The 17,776-nt window shown below is 48.1% G+C and overlaps 8 protein-coding genes across 8 annotated transcripts; 5 read left to right on the forward strand and 3 right to left on the reverse strand.

Annotated features, from left to right (window-relative positions):
- Positions 1-1,090: 1,090 nt before the first annotated feature.
- On the forward strand, positions 1,091-1,565 carry E1B28_002287 (uncharacterized protein; the record flags this gene model as incomplete). Its single annotated transcript, XM_043159196.1, has 2 exons — positions 1,091-1,369; positions 1,425-1,565. The coding sequence occupies 2 exons, from the start codon at positions 1,091-1,093 to the stop codon at positions 1,563-1,565; spliced, it is 420 nt and encodes a 139-aa protein (XP_043002795.1).
- Positions 1,566-1,721: 156 nt separating this feature from the next.
- On the forward strand, positions 1,722-5,189 carry E1B28_002288 (uncharacterized protein; the record flags this gene model as incomplete). The annotated part of the gene is made up of 5 exons (XM_043159197.1): positions 1,722-1,732; positions 1,783-1,900; positions 1,952-2,850; positions 2,906-4,275; positions 4,330-5,189. The coding sequence occupies 5 exons, from the start codon at positions 1,722-1,724 to the stop codon at positions 5,187-5,189; spliced, it is 3,258 nt and encodes a 1,085-aa protein (XP_043002796.1).
- A 115-nt stretch (positions 5,190-5,304) lies between these two features.
- E1B28_002289 (uncharacterized protein) lies at positions 5,305-7,882 on the reverse strand. The gene is made up of 11 exons (XM_043159198.1): positions 7,670-7,882; positions 7,175-7,610; positions 7,021-7,122; positions 6,865-6,965; positions 6,687-6,806; positions 6,622-6,629; positions 6,361-6,568; positions 6,172-6,302; positions 5,820-6,112; positions 5,577-5,768; positions 5,305-5,523 (listed from the first exon to the last, which is right to left on the reverse strand). The coding sequence occupies exons 3-11, from the start codon at positions 7,078-7,080 to the stop codon at positions 5,332-5,334; spliced, it is 1,305 nt and encodes a 434-aa protein (XP_043002797.1). The 5' UTR covers positions 7,081-7,122; positions 7,175-7,610; positions 7,670-7,882; the 3' UTR covers positions 5,305-5,331.
- A 240-nt stretch (positions 7,883-8,122) lies between these two features.
- On the reverse strand, positions 8,123-11,116 carry E1B28_002290 (uncharacterized protein). The gene is made up of 10 exons (XM_043159199.1): positions 11,093-11,116; positions 10,950-11,019; positions 10,677-10,894; positions 10,543-10,611; positions 10,436-10,483; positions 10,350-10,376; positions 10,127-10,293; positions 9,940-10,074; positions 9,533-9,892; positions 8,123-9,474 (listed from the first exon to the last, which is right to left on the reverse strand). Exons 3-10 carry the CDS (start codon positions 10,687-10,689, stop codon positions 8,653-8,655), a joined length of 1,641 nt encoding a protein of 546 aa, XP_043002798.1. The 5' UTR covers positions 10,690-10,894; positions 10,950-11,019; positions 11,093-11,116; the 3' UTR covers positions 8,123-8,652.
- A 247-nt stretch (positions 11,117-11,363) lies between these two features.
- Positions 11,364-13,687, reverse strand: E1B28_002291 (uncharacterized protein; the record flags this gene model as incomplete). Its single annotated transcript, XM_043159200.1, has 6 exons — positions 11,364-11,492; positions 11,549-12,549; positions 12,612-12,912; positions 12,979-13,378; positions 13,441-13,582; positions 13,657-13,687. 6 exons carry the CDS (start codon positions 13,685-13,687, stop codon positions 11,364-11,366), a joined length of 2,004 nt encoding a protein of 667 aa, XP_043002799.1.
- A 767-nt stretch (positions 13,688-14,454) lies between these two features.
- On the forward strand, positions 14,455-15,573 carry E1B28_002292 (uncharacterized protein; the record flags this gene model as incomplete). Its single annotated transcript, XM_043159201.1, has 4 exons — positions 14,455-14,554; positions 14,628-14,689; positions 14,749-15,375; positions 15,430-15,573. 4 exons carry the CDS (start codon positions 14,455-14,457, stop codon positions 15,571-15,573), a joined length of 933 nt encoding a protein of 310 aa, XP_043002800.1.
- A 598-nt stretch (positions 15,574-16,171) lies between these two features.
- E1B28_002293 (uncharacterized protein) lies at positions 16,172-16,644 on the forward strand (the record flags this gene model as incomplete). The annotated part of the gene is made up of 2 exons (XM_043159202.1): positions 16,172-16,246; positions 16,312-16,644. The coding sequence occupies 2 exons, from the start codon at positions 16,172-16,174 to the stop codon at positions 16,642-16,644; spliced, it is 408 nt and encodes a 135-aa protein (XP_043002801.1).
- Positions 16,645-16,755: 111 nt separating this feature from the next.
- Positions 16,756-17,766, forward strand: E1B28_002294 (uncharacterized protein; the record flags this gene model as incomplete). The annotated part of the gene is made up of 4 exons (XM_043159203.1): positions 16,756-16,783; positions 16,847-16,908; positions 16,970-17,572; positions 17,623-17,766. 4 exons carry the CDS (start codon positions 16,756-16,758, stop codon positions 17,764-17,766), a joined length of 837 nt encoding a protein of 278 aa, XP_043002802.1.
- Positions 17,767-17,776: the final 10 nt, after the last annotated feature.

Here is a 17,776-nt window from a genome sequence, read left to right on the forward strand (position 1 = left end):
CCCCTCTGCAGTCATAAGTCACATCCTTGGAAGTTCGGAGCACAGATGGCGGCGCCTGCCCACACCCTTTACGGTAAATTTGAGGGATCATGTGATGCATTGGTGACTTGCTTGGGGGGTCCCAGACCCGGAGGTAACTTACTGGTAACTTACCTTGTAAGTTTGGTTTTTGGTAAGTTTGGTAGGTTACTGACGCAACGCTAGCGTGGGGACTTTTCTCAGAGTGTCATGTGACTGTGCAAATGTGTGGCGAGAGAGGATCTGAATCAGAACAGGCTGTAATGCGTGCTTTAGTTGACTCTGACCACGATGTCTTCCCACATCTTCATATTCTCTCATCCACGGACAGCGTCCAACCTACTCCTTAAGTTGTTGGAAGGCCATCCCTCTCTTACCTTTATCAGGGTGAGCCTGTGACTAGAACTATAGATCTCGATCCCTTTCCCATTCGCTTGCAGAATCCTTTCATGGTAATGAAATTGATTGACTTGTTATAAGTCATAGAATGAACACCCGCAGTAGCATGCTTTTCGCTTTGGACCGGAGCGATTGCTAACAAGAAAGTCGTCGGTGTTAGACGAGTTCCTCGCGCAGAACCCAGACGGTGAGTACTTTTAAGGTATCAATTTCTTTGACCGACTTCTCTGTTGGTACAGATGCTACCTTCCAAGACAGTCTAGACCAGATGGAACGTCTGATTGAAGAGAACAGAGCCAAAGTTTGACAGTCAGCCTCCGCATTTTGAGTCGAACTTGATCCGTAATTTATTTACAGGGAAAAACCCTCGTGCTGAAGGAACACGCATTCCAAATGATGTATTCCGAGACTACCAGTGCGAATATCGACGTGAAGCGCGAAGAAACACGCAAGCCAGTGATCATTGACCATTATCTGGATATCGCGGAAAGGGAACGATCCAACGTTCAAGCGGTACCGTCGCCATCGCTTCCAATACCGAATCCCACGTTCCTGCCTGACCGGCTCTTTGTATCGTTCGAACCTATAATCATCATACGACACCCAGCCCGAACCATCCCTTCTTTCCTTCGGGCAGTTTAAAGTTATTGGCGGAACCATTTTCGATGCAGACATGGCTGTGGAGACGCAGTTCAAATGGCAACGAATGGTTTATAATTGCTACAAGGGCTGGTACGCGTCAAATGGAATAAATAGCAAGTTTCCCGTAGTTATCGACGGAGACAAGCTTGTGAACGAGACGCGAGAGCAAATGGAAAAGCTTTGTGAGATGTTGGGGCTAGACGTTTCAAACACGAGGTACTCCTGGGATGCGACAAAGAGTTTTCCAAACATAGCATATGAGTACTTCGGTGGAACAATTGGTCGTTCGACTGGGGTTATACGAAAAGAGGTGAGACGAGCCAATCCCTGTCATTGGGAGGAAGTATTCAGGAATTCTTACACAGGAATCTGTTGACGCTCCGGTCTTAGACGACGAAATGAAGAAGTGGGCGGAAGAATGGGATGATGAGACAGCAAGTTTAATGAGGAGATACACTGAGAAAGCGATGCCAGATTTTCAGTTTCTGCTGGCACGTAGTATTTGAACATGCCATATGATAACGGTGTGACAAACGCGGCTTGTGCGGTCTCATGACCTAGTGTGACAGACCGTGTACTCAACCCTTTTCCCAGCTTACCATCAACGTCTTCAGTGGATGGTTTTCCCTCATCCCCAATTTGAGAGCGCCAAGTGAAACAAGATGCCTAATGGGTGTGTGTACTCAGCTCTGTAGTATACGCGTCAAGCCAATGATAATCCAGTACTACTCGGTCAGCCTACACCGAAGCCGAGGATGCTCATCTCGTCGAGTTCATGGCCAGGTTTGGTTCTGATAAGGGAAGAAAAGGGAAGAAACTCTACCAAGATATGGTGGAAAATGTAGGTGTTTAATCTTTTGAATCTGATTAGTTTAACTTTATTATCCTACAGTTGACCGGGCAAAGTGCATGGGCTGCAACCCACTCATGGCAGTCTTGGAGGGACAGATACGTTAAAAATTCGGATTATTTTGACAAGCGAATTCGAATATTCCAGAAGAAAAATGGCCTCTGGAAACCCGGAGGTATCGAAGGTGCCGAGAAGGAGGTGAAGCAGGACGAAGGCAAGAAAAGGAAGAGGGTGTCCAACGCTTCCCAGGAAGACGCGGCCACCGTTAAGAAGCCAAAGGTGATGAAAAAAGCTGATAATAAAGGAAAGGGAAAAGAAGTTAGCATCGATGAAGACCCGGAACTGCATCTGTTTGTAGCTTTCAGCAAGATACCTCGGAGACGAGAAAATGTAGATGTCGACCAGGGCAAGGGTGGTGGTCGTCATCCAGTACCGTCGACTTCTACGGCGGGTGCCTCCTTGAAGCGTAGCCCTCGTCAGGTCTCTCACGTAAAGTCGGTCGACGGCAGGCCAGCGTCCAATAAACGAATCTCGGCTCAAGAGGTCAAAGCCTCGACTTCTCGAGCCACTCGTCAGCAAATCAAATCAACCACAACCATCGAGTCAAGTCAAGCCGTAGGGAAGGAAGGAAAAGACAGCAACCAACGAATACTAGAGGCCACACCCATACCCATTCCCAAGTCATCCTCGCCTGCCCACCCCGCTGAGAACAAGGATGCCAGCCTCGAAGTTGAAGCTCGTCTCGGCAGTGAATCACCGCTTTTCACGCAACACGTGAAGCATGTCCCCGATTCGCCTCTGTTCACGCAACGTGCAAGAGATGATGATTTGGGGGAAGATGTGTTAGGACGCGGGTCTGACGAGGAGGATGATTCAATGGTCAATCATCTCCTCGCAGTCCCCCCTGAAGCGAAGGTAGACGACGAACGCGTGGTTCCGAAGTTCGTGTTCTCACTGTGATAGCTAAATTTACTCTGACCGACATCCTTCACTCAGAAAACCAGACGACAGAGAGTCGGATGAAGAAGAGGAGCTTCATCCACTTCTTCAGTCTTCAGAGCCGGCCTCTTCTAATTCGAAACCTTCGCACAACAAGATCCCGCGTGACAACCGATCGACCTCGACGACACAAGCAGAAGATGACCCACAACCGAAAGTGAAATCTAAACAACCTATTAAGTATCTGGAAGGGCCCTACAGGATACAACTCGTAGGGCCGAATCCTCCAAAGGCTGGCCCCGATCCCAATTCAGATGCTGCTGAAGACTTGATCCCTCAGGTCGGTGGCAAAACACGCATTAAGAAACCACCGCCAACCCAAGCTAAACATTCGACTTCCAAGCCCGTACGAAAACGGGTAATTGTCGACGGGTCAAGTCATAGCTCGTCTACCTCTTCTCCCGCATCAACCCCCACGCCTCCCAGGGAGCGGCCGAAATCACTGCGTCTTGCCAACTCCAGGAAGGTCGTGCTGAGTTCGGACGGCGAGGTCGATATGAAGCTTTCAGGGCATGGCGAGAATGCCGACATCCAGGTCGAGGCTCCTACCTACGAACGACATGCGCGTGTAGTACAGAAATCTGAAGCTGAAACTGACGAAGAGGAAGAAGAGGAAGAAAGTGCGACTGAAGTCGAGCATGCCGATGAAGTTCATCCGTTTGATACAGTGTCTCAACCCCCCAGAACTCCGAGGTTTACTCGACATCCCTTTGATATGCCTCAAAGTCAAATGCTCTCTCATTCTTCCATTCGTTCTCATGTCAGCGAACGCGATATGGAAAGGGTTATCGAGACTCTGGAGAAGTTTATCTGGAAGTTGGATACGGACCGCAGAGAGAGGCTTTTGGAGCGGCCATTTAGGTTATCGGAAAAGGCAGAAACGACTGGACGCGCGGAAGCGGGCGATGAGGAGAATACTGGTGAACAAGAGGAGGAAGAGGAGGAGGGGGCAGAAAAAATTGACGATGACGCCATGGTCCTTGATGAGGACGATCAAAGGTTGCAGCAAAAGTTGTTTGCCACAGTTCCTAAAGGCAAAGAACGAGAGCATGCTGCCAATCTTCGGGAACGAGGCTCACCGCTTCCTGTACGGAATCACAGAATTGTCAAGAAACCAATTTTGCAGCCAGAAAGCGCGGAACCTGAAGTAGTTCGGCAATCCAGTGCTGACTTGCCACCTTCATCTCCACCACCGATTCAAATTGGCGAAGGTAGCGATCGAGATGAGCCCATGAGTGTTGAAGAGGTTCAAGACGGGACAGCACGCAGCGTTTCGCCTGATAAACGTGCGCCAGAATCATTCGCCTCCCCGCCAAATCAGATCGAACAAGCTGAACCTATCGCGGTAGAAGGCGAGACACAGATGAGTAAGTCCACATTTCTTTCTTCGATCACCCTGTTCAGTCCTGATAGTGTACTAGCTCATGATAGCCTCTTCTCATCGTCTGAGACGTCTGAAACTCAACCACAGTTCCCTCAAGCGGCGGATAAAGGGAAGGCTAGGGCCACGGCTCTTCCCGTCCCTTCAGATGAAGAAGATGCAAGACATCGTCGCCACACAATTGCCATGGTGAACGGGGAAAACAAACTACAAGAATTGGATCTTCGACGACTCATTCGAGCTCGCAGACGTTCTCTTCCCAGCCGTTCATCAATAAGCGCAGTTTCGCACGGACATTCTGTAGGAGAGTGGGCTCCATCTTCGTCGACCAGAAGAACGTTCGACCTCGGGAAACCGCTCAGGATGAGATTGTCCGAGGTCGACCAGACGAAGCTGATAGAGATGAACGTTGAACGTATGGTCTTGCAGTACGGTTTTCCTGAATCCTTTGTGTACGGGATATGGAACGATTGTGGTAGTCTCGATGAAGCCGAGTGTATACTCTCGGAATTAGGCTCAAAGTTGGAGGATTTGTTGGACAGATCGAGGAGGAGAAGGTCTTCGGTTGGCCTTGACGTGAACCTCCCCCTGTCAAGAACGGTTACACCTCAGGACACGACTAGGGAATCAGACTTGGAAATTAAGGAGATGCCGTCTATCGCACAAATTCGAGGGCTATCAACGTCCCCTATTCGACCAACACAATCCAAACGGAACAGTCCGCAGTTCAAGCCAACTTTGATTGATGCCGATGAGATCCCTGAATCGGATTATAGTCCTCCGGTAGCTTCCAGAGCGGGAAAGTTTAGGCGACTTTCCAGACAGGGTCGCGTTCAGGAAGCTTTGGAACGCGAGTCAAGGCGAGCAAGTGGAGGGATTTTGAAGGGTAACAAATCTTGATGGGGTTGAACCCGTACATTAACCACGGATTCTTGTTTTCTTGGCCTTCTACCATCTGTGCGTACATATCTCTGTAGCAAGCATTATGTTTATGAATAAAAGTAAAGGAAGCTAATGTGGGTATATATCTGCAACTTTTCCCTTATACAGGTACTGGAAGTAAGCCTGATACTTTGATGACAATGCCATCACAATCCTCCAACGCATAATTAGGATGATCAGCTATAGGTTGGAAGACGACGTCCATTCTACCATTCGCTATCACGGAGTTGTTCTTACAGAGAGCGAACCCGTTGGTTTCGTTTCTGAACGAAAGAAGCGTCTGTGTGGTACCCTGCTCAGTTTGAATTAGTCACAGTTCACAGTAAACCCGAAATCTAAACTGACCATGACACAATAAGATTGATCTCCTTGCGGCAATGGTCCATTAATGACGGGGGGAGCCATAAAACTCGGCGACTCTCCGGCTACAGGTTCGACTGAAAGCATGAGCTGTTTGGTGGGGTTCAAAAGGGAGCGCGACTGAACGAGGTCTGTCAAGGTGAAGAACTTGTAGTCGCTACAGCAGAATGGACAAGCCTGTATATTGAACATGAGAAAAGGATTAAAACGAGGATCGATAAGCCTCACAGATAACACTCCCCATGACACACTTGGCACCATTTCTACTGTCACTATCTTTAGCGGGAACTCCTCGCCCTCACTTGTCATCGCAACCATAGTAATATTGCCGAAGGCTTCGCTGCAGTTTCTGGGTGGGTCGGGAGGTGAAAGGTCATGCTCGATCATTGAATAGACTGCTATACGGTTCGCATTTCCGCAATATTGACTATGGTCCGCCACACAAACACCCCGACAGTCAGTGTCTGACACTTTCGTCGCGTTTGGAGACAATCCAAGCACGGTACTTGGGCCATCACACCCTTTGAAACGAAAGAAACGCGTCAATCGACGAACATGCGACAAGGAAGCGCGAGCGTACAGCACTCTTTCCCATCTTCGACACCGGCCATGGAGAAGCCAGCGTCTAAGCAACCTTCTATACAAGCCCCGGTTGTCACCCCATTTGGTAGAACAATTGGTTGTGCCAGTACGCGGGAGGATGGGTCGTCTCTGGAAGGAGGGAAGCGCTCAACACCGATACAATGTAGACGGAGAAAAAAGTACGTACGCGAAACATCCTGTAAGAGACCATTCGCTTTCGAATCCTCCAGCATCGGTACCGAACTCAGTTGGAAGAACAGGACTTTCTCCTCCATCCGTGAAAATTTGGATACTACCGGTTCCACCGCAAGTTTCGGAAGAGTTGCCTACACAAGGTATGTTGCATTCGTCTGCAGCAACAGGCGCACCGGGTAATTGGATGGTGGAATCACAGTCTAAAACGCGATCTGAGTTAGCCTTTCAAGTTTTGCAATGGCATATGGCGTACAGCATTCACTGGAAATAGAGAGTGTCTATCATCACGGCTGGGTCATCGAGTATGCTTTCACTTACTGTCCGAATTCAACTCCAGCAAACACGAAATCACCACAGGCGGCAATACAAAGCTCGATAGTCATGTTGGTATTACTTGAAGTAAATGCTCCTTGTAATGTCCTTGAAGTTGAGATGTCGCTGAATCGATGAAAGGAGTTCAGTTGTATATCAAAAGAGAGGGAAATCTTTCGCTCACGAGAAACATCCAAGTGATGTCCAATTGCCATTAGGAAGGTTGAAAGTTCCCTCTGAGATGGAACGTTTTGGATTTGGAATGGCGCAGACCATCTCTAATAACTTAATAAACATTCGGTTAGTCTATCACGAGGGTGGAGATCTAAAAATGACATACAAAGGTAAGAATGAGAAGTGAAGGAGATATGACTCCCATCTTGTGGGCTTTGCGAGGCATGGTTGGAGTGGCGGTTCGAGAGGCACATTCATTTCTAAAAGCCTTTTATAAGAGTAATTAGAAAACATTGGAATAGGAAGGCCCAATAACGTACGTATTCGTACTACTACAGGGACAGGCACGAGAACTGCGTAGAGAATCCCTTCGACGCCGGTGCATTCGCTTTGTCGCAGTTATTGGTGCCCAATGAAGGTGAAGGTTGGCAGTAGATACGATGCCAACTCGAAGTCCGAAGGCCATTAGAGGCTTTTCTTCCTTTTCCTCCGGGCGAGTTCAATGAAATTTTGACGTTCCTGGATATCTTTGGTGGTGTCAACGTCCCTCTTTTTTTTCCGTTGCCCTTCAGGAGTCATCAACGAAGCGATCCCACAGAATAGCAGACCTCCCCAATACGAACACTCCGTCAGTTGACATGGACAGATTGCCCTGGAATGAAAACTTTTGACACCAAGAATAGTGCTTCAAGCCCATATGGAACGGCGCAGTGAAATCTTGAAACCGTTCAGAATGTTCGGATGAATTTTTATCGACTGTATGCAGACATTCATATATCAGTTATCATGCTGCAGGAGACGAACGCTATACCCACCAATAGATAGATTTTTAGTACGTTCGCTGACATCGTGCGATGGCCATTTCTGAACGGGATCGCTTATAAGGGATTCCCGTCAAACTTCGGGTACCAAAAAACATCCAACGTGAGCAACTAGTTATCAATAGTCGAATTGAGCGAATTAGTCGAAGCCGACAAAGAAGAGAGGAAGTCTGAAGAGGAGAATATCTTTTTCAAGACCAATTTGGGACAACAAATTGGTCACAAATTTGATCCGGGTTTAGCTGTCAAACACCAGGCGTCGCCCCTGGCGACCAAGCTTCATTGATAATGAGTAACTTGGGTCAGGAACCTACAAAACGAGGCGTTGCTCCTGACACTTATTACGATTTGACAAGTACCATTGAGTTACAGTACGAAAATGAGATGTGCGGAAAACACCAAGCCACAACATTATGGAAACCACTTTGAATCACACGACGGAGAATAAGTGGCACAGGAAGGAAAGTTAAGGACATCGTAGGGACAGGAAGGTGGGCTCTAAAAGAATGATGTGAAATGAAGAAGGGTATCTCTTGAGAGGGTATCGCAACAGAGTGGGGTATCATCATAGGTATCGGTATCGCAACGGAGGAAGGGCATCCATAGCATCTTGGAATGCTTCTTCATCCTCATCTATAACGTGTATTTCTTCTCGAAATCTCGAATCTCCCGAAACTCTTGGATGTAAAGGTGGTTGCGAGGGATAACCAGAGCTAAAGGGGCGATCTCTTCGCTCGTGAAGGTATTCCCCACAGATCGCGTCGTCTTCCGTCTGAACGCCGATAGTAGAGTAGCGCTGGATAGTAGTTTGATGTTGGTGTGGTTCCGCGTGAACCGAAGCTCGCTTCTTAGTGTAGTGAAGTAACGATGAGAATCTTTTCTTCCATTTTGACTTTTTCTTGTCAGCAGGTTCTTCCGATGTGTTAACTGTACCCCTAGATGGAGAATAGATAAGATCAAGGTATGTCAAGATGTGGTCACTTTCGATAAACTTTCCTTCTCCTCAAATCATCTGCTTCGACACCGACCTCGTCTGTTGTGATAATTTGAGTAGTAACGGTGGGCATAGCAATGGACATCCTTTTCGCAACTCCTGGTAGAATAAAGAGCGAACGTCGTTTCTTTTTATTAGTTGACGGAGTTGCGTCTTCCTTCTTTCGGGAAAGTAACCAAGAAAAACGCTTATTTCCTCTGTTCAAACGCTCGTGGGGCTTTGCATCCCCATATCCAGCATACCATTGTACACATTTACTCCACTGCTCCTCGCATCGTCCACAAGGTATTCGTGAAACATTCAACATATCGGAAGAACTAGCCACGTCAAATCCAGATCCGAAACCAAAGCCACAGGAAGTACACCGAGGGAATGTGGGTATAGACATAGCACGAGTTGCCAGTGGTGAGGGCAGTTGCAAGTATTGAGAAGAGCTCGGTGAGATAGGAACAGAGTTCGCTTGCAGCGCCAACGGAAGAGACAGTGAAGAGACGCTTTGATCAGCAGCCAACGTAGGTTTTAGGACAGGACGATGTTCGGCTGGTATTTCCTCCTGCATGGCATTCCCAAGTCCGCACTCAGAAATACTAGGTAAAAGAGGATTCATAGCTTCGAAGACCGGTTTTGAACCGAGTTCGGGTGTAGGTTGGGTCAAGGTGAGCGCGGGAAGCTGAGCAAGACTTTGATCCCCGTCTGAGAAAGTAACCGACGCGTGTTGCAAAACAAGAGAGGGCTTGCGGACAGTATCGAGAGACGGCTGAGCCCCCGGGTAGACATGAGTTTCTGGTTCGCTGTCTTCGCCGATCTATTGCAATAATATGAGCTCGAATAAAAGGAAGGGGATTGTAAGCGCATATGCATACCGGGATATCGCAAACCTCCTCCTCTCGTGCCGTTTCCTTCTCCTCTTCCCTCACACCAAGAATACCAGCAATGGCCCCAGTTCCGTGCATGTATCCGGATCCCGTTGAATCTGTCCCAACAGTAGCTAAACTTGGTAAACTCGGTAGTACAGGTCCAAGGCCATCGGTAGTGAAGATGTGCAAGTCCTCCATGATGGGCGATAAATCGAGAGTGAATGCCAAAAGCGATGCCGGTACTGTCGTAGAAAGTGTTTCTTGCACATCGTCCGAGAATGGGAGTTCTGTCTCGGCATTCGGAGGGTCATCCAGAGATGTTGACGAGCCCGTGGAGCTCCGTCTAAGTGCTTCCAGGAAAGAAGGCTAGTGTGCGTGAACGTCAAGATCCAAGGAGAGTGAAAGTCACGCACGCTAGCCCCTCCGCCTGCCGATACAATCCGACCACTGGAGCGTCTGAGCTTTCTTGATTGATCTTCGCCATCGTCATCAAGACTTGGTTTCTTGGGGAGATGTCGTCCAAGTATATTGGCATGCGATCCAATGGACTAATAAATGAAGACGTTAGACTGGTGCTTCCATTCACATGCTTAACCTCACATTATTCTCTTTAAAGGACGCGGGTTTTCTATGACCAACAAATGGCGACCCGGAAGATTGGTGATTTGACTCCTGAAAACCGAGGATCAACGTGTTCGATGAATAGATTAAGAGCAAAGATTCACTTTTCCTGTTTTTCTTTCGCGCGTTAAAGGCGTTGGTGATTCCTAGGTACCGCACGTAAAGAGTCTTCGACTAGATGACCTACGGAGATCTTACTCACGCTTGGAGCAGATGCTCGACGTAGATGCTGAAAAGGTAGAGATGAGTACCCGATTCAACCGTATCACAGGATGCAGCAAACTCAACAGGTGTTTTTCTCGGCGTAGAATGGATTGGTCGGTGTGCGGGCGATTCCTACGCAAAGGCCAAAAATCAACGCTTTGATAAATTCAACAACTCGAAAGAAAACTCACCAGAAGAAGCGAAGATGCAATAGCAGACATAAATTCTAAACCAGGAAGTTGGTAGGGCAATGAACGATTCTGATGACGACAAAAATTGAGCGCCATGCTGGATCCCAATTGCAAAAAAAAAGAAGAAGGCGAACCGCAGATCCACATCCAGATATCTCATACGAGCAGCTACATGGACAACAACTGATCGTGTTCCTCCTCGCCGATCTGGTCCTTCTCGTAGCGGTGGATCGTGGTGTGTGTGCTCTTTTACACACGGTACGCCCAGTGAGTGCTTTCATAGATATCGAAGACATCGTGTTGACCGAATTACTCCTTCTTGCGTCAGGTGTCCTGGAAACCTCAAAATATGCTAGAGGATAACAGTTACGATCTGCGTTCCCTTTCAAGCATTCGTAGCAACTCACAGTCATTAGTCGAAAAGTGTGTCGCTGTAAAATATACAGGGTCTGGTTTTGAGGGTGGCACTTGGAATGACTGACGAGAGGCGATAAGGCGACCATTTGAGTTGGATTTGATTTGTAGAACTAAAGAGGCGTAAAATACATACGGGTTTCGGGAGAACGATCGTGTAGATGAGTTCCAAAGTAGACTTGAACATGGTTAAGGACGCAAGCTGTGGAAATGGTGGGAGATGTGGTAAGGTTATAAGCTGGTTCACAGCCACCATAGTAATTCCAAGCACCGACCTAGCTTGAATGAAACAACGACAGCACTTTAGCTAGCAATGATACGGGCAAAGATAGGTATACAAGAAAAAGATATGTGAAGCGAAACCATTCCTATGTTTACTATGTAGCAGGAACTCGCGCAAACGGAGGTTACGCAGGAGCACCGAGTGTAGCAAGTTCCTTCTTAATCTCAGCTTCACCATCAATCTTTTTAACCTGCGTTGCCTCAAGTCGTTCACCCCGTTTAGCTTTCTCTTTCAGCTCTTCTATGGCCTTGAGCTACGCATGAAAAGAACAACTTCAGCATTAGTGGGCCAGAGACAGACAAAACATACCTTCTTGGTCAAGTTCCTAACCTTCTTTGCGATGGGGTCGAGAGATACATCTACACCTGGCGTAACGGGAGTAATCAAGCCAGCCTCGATGTCAACAGAAACATTGTCCCCATTTGGTGGAGGGGGCAGAGGAAGCTCGAGCGACGGTCTCTCCTCCCCATTTCCATTCTTCTCAACATTATTCCCCTTCTTCGCACCCTTGTTCCTTTTTCTTCCTTCAGCTTTGTCCTTTCCACTAGAATCATTTCTTGGGTGTCCTGGTCTGGGAGATGGATTGGTATGGCCATTCTGCTTCCCGTTAGCGGCGGGAGCAGCACCCGGAACATAACGTCCACTTCGCCCACTCGCGTTTGGTGCAGGACTATACCCTCTCTGCGGGGTGTTGGCACCAGAACCAGGGTGGCTGGATGGTAATCCACCCTCATCCTCACGTTTGAAGATGGCGGGCGTCGCAAGGCCGCGAGCGCCAGGAGGTCGATACGCTCCCGCAGGCTTAGCACCAGGCGGCGGAGACTTCTTTAATCCTCCTTGAGCTTCGAGCTCACGCATCGCGGAACTCGGCTGTGGGGGGACACCCACACCATTGTTTGGACCTGAGGTAGGAATTGGGGGTACCTGTTCCAGAGGTATGGGACGCCATGAAGTTTGATACAATTCTTCCGTGAATTGGACGTGCACCATAGTACCGGAGGCGTGCCAAATCTTGATACCGTTGTCGACCCTGAGACGAGGTGAGAGGGTGGCAGTGAGCAGGAAGCGACCATCAGGAGACCATTCACAGTGCGATGTGTTAGGTGCGTCGATAGTGCAGAGCTTAGCTGAGTTCGGAGAGTTTAGTGACCGTCGATCGTATATGTCCAATTTGCCCGCCAAGTTACCGAACCCAGCAAGGGCTAAAAGACGACCTTGAGGATTGAAAGATATGAAGTTGTAGGGCGCAGCATCAAATGAGTGAACGGATCGCACGCGCTGATCAAATATAGTGGTCTTCGCGGGCATGTCTATGGGTTAGAAAATCATTTCAGTGTGAAGTTCAAAGGGCATCGCAAAAAGCATCACGTACATCCATAGACGACCCCAAATTCCTTTGAATTGGGACTCCACGCAAAGTCATGTATGGGACCTTCCTTGTCCAGAGATACCCTGCAGTCGAAATTGCCCGCCGCACTAAGGAGGTAAAGACCAGTTTCGCCGTAGTAGCTCTTGTTCGAGTTGTCTACCTCTGTCTGCGTGAGGACGAGGACCTGCGTTCCGAGAGTATTCCATTTGATTTGGCAACGATCTGCTTTGTAGAAAGTTTTCTGGCACGTTGGCTGATCTGACAATGAGACAAGGCTGTAAACCTTGATTTTCGCTGGTGCACCCTGTCCATAACGGAAACGCATTGAACAACCTCAACCAAGGAAATGAATGCGTGTGGACAAACACACCTTTTTCTCCGGAATGAATACGGCCATAGACGGGTTGAGGCCAGGGCTTAATGTGACAGAACTAGCGCCTTCAGCCTTGAGCTTATCTGTGATGCCTTTACCCCAATCCGCTGGACGGAACACCTGAATTTCTTGCCCAACCAATCTAACTGCATGTGATTCTGAAATGGTGTACTGAAGGTCCCATCCTTCCTGCGACTTCTGACTGAGCGTCATGAGTTCTTCTCCTGTCGACGTAGAGAAGATTCGGAGGTTTTTGTGCTGAGTGCCATCTTCTAATTTGATGGGGCGTTCCCAGGTTGAAATGTAAGTTCCGCGCGGAGAAAAGTTGAACTCGATGACGTTAGGAATAGGAAGCTCTTGCAGTAGTACAGCGCCCTCCGCCTGGAATATTCTGACACTGAAAAATTACAACTCCTTCAGATTGGTGATTCTAATGAGATCAGGCTAGAAACCACATACACCGTTGGCAATGAATAAGCATAGAGCCTCCCATCAGCACTGTAGGCGTAAGTGCGTGCAGTGGCATCTGGAGCAGTGAAACCTTCAACTGGTTTGTAGTCGGGAGTTCCACCGATGAGGCCAATGGATTTTTGAGCACGAACTAGAGGGTCAAATTCTTGTTAGAAAAAAAAAAACAATCCTAGTCAGAATGCTAAGAAGGCGGAATCCTCGTACATGCGTATTGCTGGGAAATCAAAGCAGCCATTTCAAGGAAGATTGGAGAGGTCAGAGGGGCCAGACGGAGGGTTGAAGCAAGTTAATGCTTCAAGCAAGGTGGGGGTGAAGGGGCAGGAGTTGGTAATTAGGTAATTTCTGAGATGATTTGCTGCGGTGCTTGCACCGATTTGTCACTGTCTCGAACAAATGGTCCCGCCCTTCTTTCATTCGGACCGCTTGCATGGATGTGTCTGAAAGAATAGATATGTACACCTCCGCCTCCCAGTTCACGTCCAGACGGCACATCTCATTCAAACACTACATTAGTGCGTGGCAATCTAATTCTAATATATGAACGAAATTTTACCCCCCTGAAAGGCTAGCTACAACGGGACACTCAAGATTACTTACATTCTGTCTAAACTCAATGGCACGACTCCGAATATGTATATATTTGAGTTTCGGCGCTGGCTACGAAGTTGTTAGGCTATTTCCCGATAACAACGGTCTATCCCCTTGTTTACATCGTGGGTGAGATAGGACGTATAAAGTTGAGGTGTTCCAACTATTTCGTCCCAATTCCGATCTCCATGACTGCAACCTCTCAGCACCAATACCGGCGAATCTTTCTGTTTTCGCATTATCGAACCTCGTCCAATTTGTTTATTCGCATGTTGGACAATCATCCTGCGCTATGTGTTAAAGTGGTGAGTACTGTACGATATGCAAGCCACATAGACTTACCGACCACCTTCACAGTACCCCTTCCTGGTGAAGGATAGCAGCCTTACTTTTGCTGTTCTTTGATACTCACATATGGGACAGGACGCTTACCTGTTTGGACCTGAACACCTGACTCTGAGAGCAACGATCGATCCATTTTTGGAAAGGACGAAGATGAAGGAGGCGTTTAGCGGTACGAGCTTTGACCTACCTATACATCGTTTTCCCTTGACAATCGATCCACATGTTTTCTGTTAAACCTACAGGGGCAACATTTCAATATAGTCTCGACGAAATGCAACGCACGATTGCAGAGATCGAAGCACAGGTAAGATTCCAAGCTTCTAAGATATGAAGCTTGAATCCTCAATGGACTCTACAATCTAGGGAAAGACAGCGGTTATCAAAGAACACACCTTTCATATGATGGACGCAGGAACTCTCTATACAAATGCTGGCATCGACACGATCAAGCGTGAAAACACACTGAAATTACCTCTAACCGATAAGTTGTTGGATCTTCCCGAATCAGAGAGGGAAACTCTCCCTGGATCACCGTCTTTTCCGATTCCGAATCCAACGATACTTCCTGACCGCCTTTTAGCTACCTTCATGCCCGTCTTAATCATCCGCCACCCATGCCACATGGTCTCCTCCTTCAGACGAGTATTAACGCGAGTGTATGGAGGAAGCTTTCCCGACGAAGACTCTCCTATCGATACACAATACAAATGGCATCGGATGATATATAACTTCTACAAGGCTTGGTTCTCTACGCCAGAGGGAATCGCGGCAGCCGGAGGGCCAGCAGTGGCCGAGCATTTGCCTATCGTTATCGACGGCGACAAACTTGTCAATGACGCGCAGGGGCAGATGGAGACGTGGTGTCGAATCTTGCACATCGACGCGTCTGGGGTTCAGTATACGTGGGAAGCCCAACCCCTTCCAGAAAATCATCCGAAAGCCTCGTTCATAGGAACAATCAGCAAGTCAACGGGGGTTCTTAAGAGCAAGGTAAGTAGCCACTCCGTATTTTTAGCCCTAGTGACTGAAGTTCAGATCCAATAGGACGGGAACGATAAAGTACCTGTTATAGAAGAAGAGGTCCAAAAATGGATGGAAGAAACCGACGAAAAGACGGCGGAAGGAATGAAATTTTGGGTTGAGAAAACGATGGAAGACTACAATTACCTCTTGGAGCGCAGCATCTAAGGAGGCTTGCGTGCATGTGCGGTGCCAGCGCCACTTGTCCCGTGGCCCGTAACTTCAAAATCGATGGAAGAGCGCGGCGAGAAGACGGCGGAGGAAATGAGAAATCTGGGTCGAGAAGGCGATGGAAGACTACGACCATGATCAGAAACCGTAGCATTAAGGTCGTGTGCGTGTGTGGTACCTTGCAGCTTACATTATTCACTGCTATCAAACATCACAGGCTGTCCAACGACTAGTAAGGTCGGGGGCTGTCACGAATCTGGGCTTGCTGAAATGACCATGGATCTCACCTTCCCAGTCACGGTCATTTGGCTATTCTCAATTGTGAGATTCCCCGCAGTCATGGGACTCGGAGTCGCAACGCGGTGAGCTGTGGCTCGACGATGCGGTTTTCTCCGCCTCTTGCCATCGAGTCGAGTTCCATCTGACTCAGCTGTGGTGTTGGAATACACTTAGCATCTATTTTTTGGTTCTCGCGCCCTTGAATACAGGCTTTTTAGCTTTTTCAAACATAAACGCCTTATGGCTTGAAATTCCCGTCAATGGGTCAGGGTGTGTCGTTGGTTTTACCGTTGTGTGGACAACGCGTTCTGTTGTTATGGCAGCCTTGGACGTCGACGATATTCTAGTGTTCACACATGTCTGTTTCCGAGCGACACTAAACTACAATGGGGTACGTCGGTTGGCCCTTCTGAATAAAACACCAGGTCATACTGACATGTTCGTGTGGATTATCAGATTTACTATAAACATATTGAGAAGTTCGGCCTGCTGTCCCATTGGCAGGCTCGAGTTTATCATGTTTCTTCCCTGAGAATTCGTGAGTCCCGCGAGGGAGTATTTAACGAATCATTCTGGGTCACCAGCTTTACTTCGATCGCCATGACTGGTATGGCCACTCAACAGCGTCGGATTTTTGTGTTTTCTCATGCTCGTACATCCTCCAACTTATTTATTCGTCTCCTGGAAAACCATCCTACATTAGGAATCAAACTGGCGAGTGCTTCGACCGTTCACATCCGTAGTACATACGTCGACACTGAAAGTCATTGCAGTACCCGTTCATGGTAAAGAGTCACATTCAAACTCGGCTTTTCACCTCTTCCTAACTTCGGACAGGGTGCAATGTTGTGTGGGCCGGAAAGCCCGAGTAGGAGAACAGCAAACATAAAGGCTCCGTTCATGGACGGATTGAAGAAGAAGTATTCCAGTTAGCTCGCAGGATCACATTCTCAACTTTCAGACTTAATCCAAATTTTCCCCGTCCATCTAGACGCCACATTTCAATTTCAGCTTGAAGAGTTTGAATGCGCGATTGCGGAGATAGAATCTCAGGTAGGCCTTTTATCTCCTGCTTTTCAAATTCGAGTGTCCACCGGGTAATTCTAGCCTCTAGGGAAAGACGCTCGTTGTCAAAGAACACTCATACCATATGATGTATCCGCACGTAACGCTGGACGGCGTCAAGCCTGAAGACAGACCAATCGCACCTTTAGTAGACAAACTACTGGATCTTCCCGAGGCTGACAGAGAGAGCAGGACCGCAACAGCACCATTCTTCCCCATCCCAAACCCAACATTCCTTCCAGACCGCCTATTTGCCACATTCACCCCCATTCTGACCATTCGCCACCCGTGCCGCATGATTTTCTCTCTCAAACGAGCATTGAAAACTTTGGGGGTGCCGTTCCCCGACGAGGATAGCTCCATGGATACACAGTTTAAGTGGCAGCGAATGGTATACGACTGTTACAAGGCATGGTTTTCCACCCCAGAGGGAATTGAGGCAGTAGGAGGTACCTCAATTGCGAAACTTCTGCCCATCGTTGTTGATGGAGATAAACTCGTGAATGACGCCCAAGGGCAGATGGAGACTTTGTGTCGGATTTTAGGACTGGATCCGTTTGGGATTCAGTATTCATGGGATGTTCAGGAGTCTGTGGGATATGAAGCATTCGGTGGGACCCTCAGCAGGTCAACTGGGATCATCAAAGGCAAAGTAAGTGGATCAATTTCTTTGACCAGCCGGGGAAGGACTCATAGTCGTAGGACGGGAGTGATAAAACTCCTGTTTTAGAAGAGGAGATGGAGAAATGGAAGGAGGAGTGGGGCAAAGAGACGGCGGAGGGGATGCGATTTTTGGTCGATAATGCGATGGAAGACTACGACTATCTTCTGAAACGTAGCATTTAAGGAAAACTGC

The sequence above is a fragment of the Marasmius oreades genome, chromosome 10 (assembly GCF_018924745.1).
Source record: "Marasmius oreades isolate 03SP1 chromosome 10, whole genome shotgun sequence".
Classification (NCBI taxonomy): domain Eukaryota; kingdom Fungi; phylum Basidiomycota; class Agaricomycetes; order Agaricales; family Marasmiaceae; genus Marasmius; species Marasmius oreades.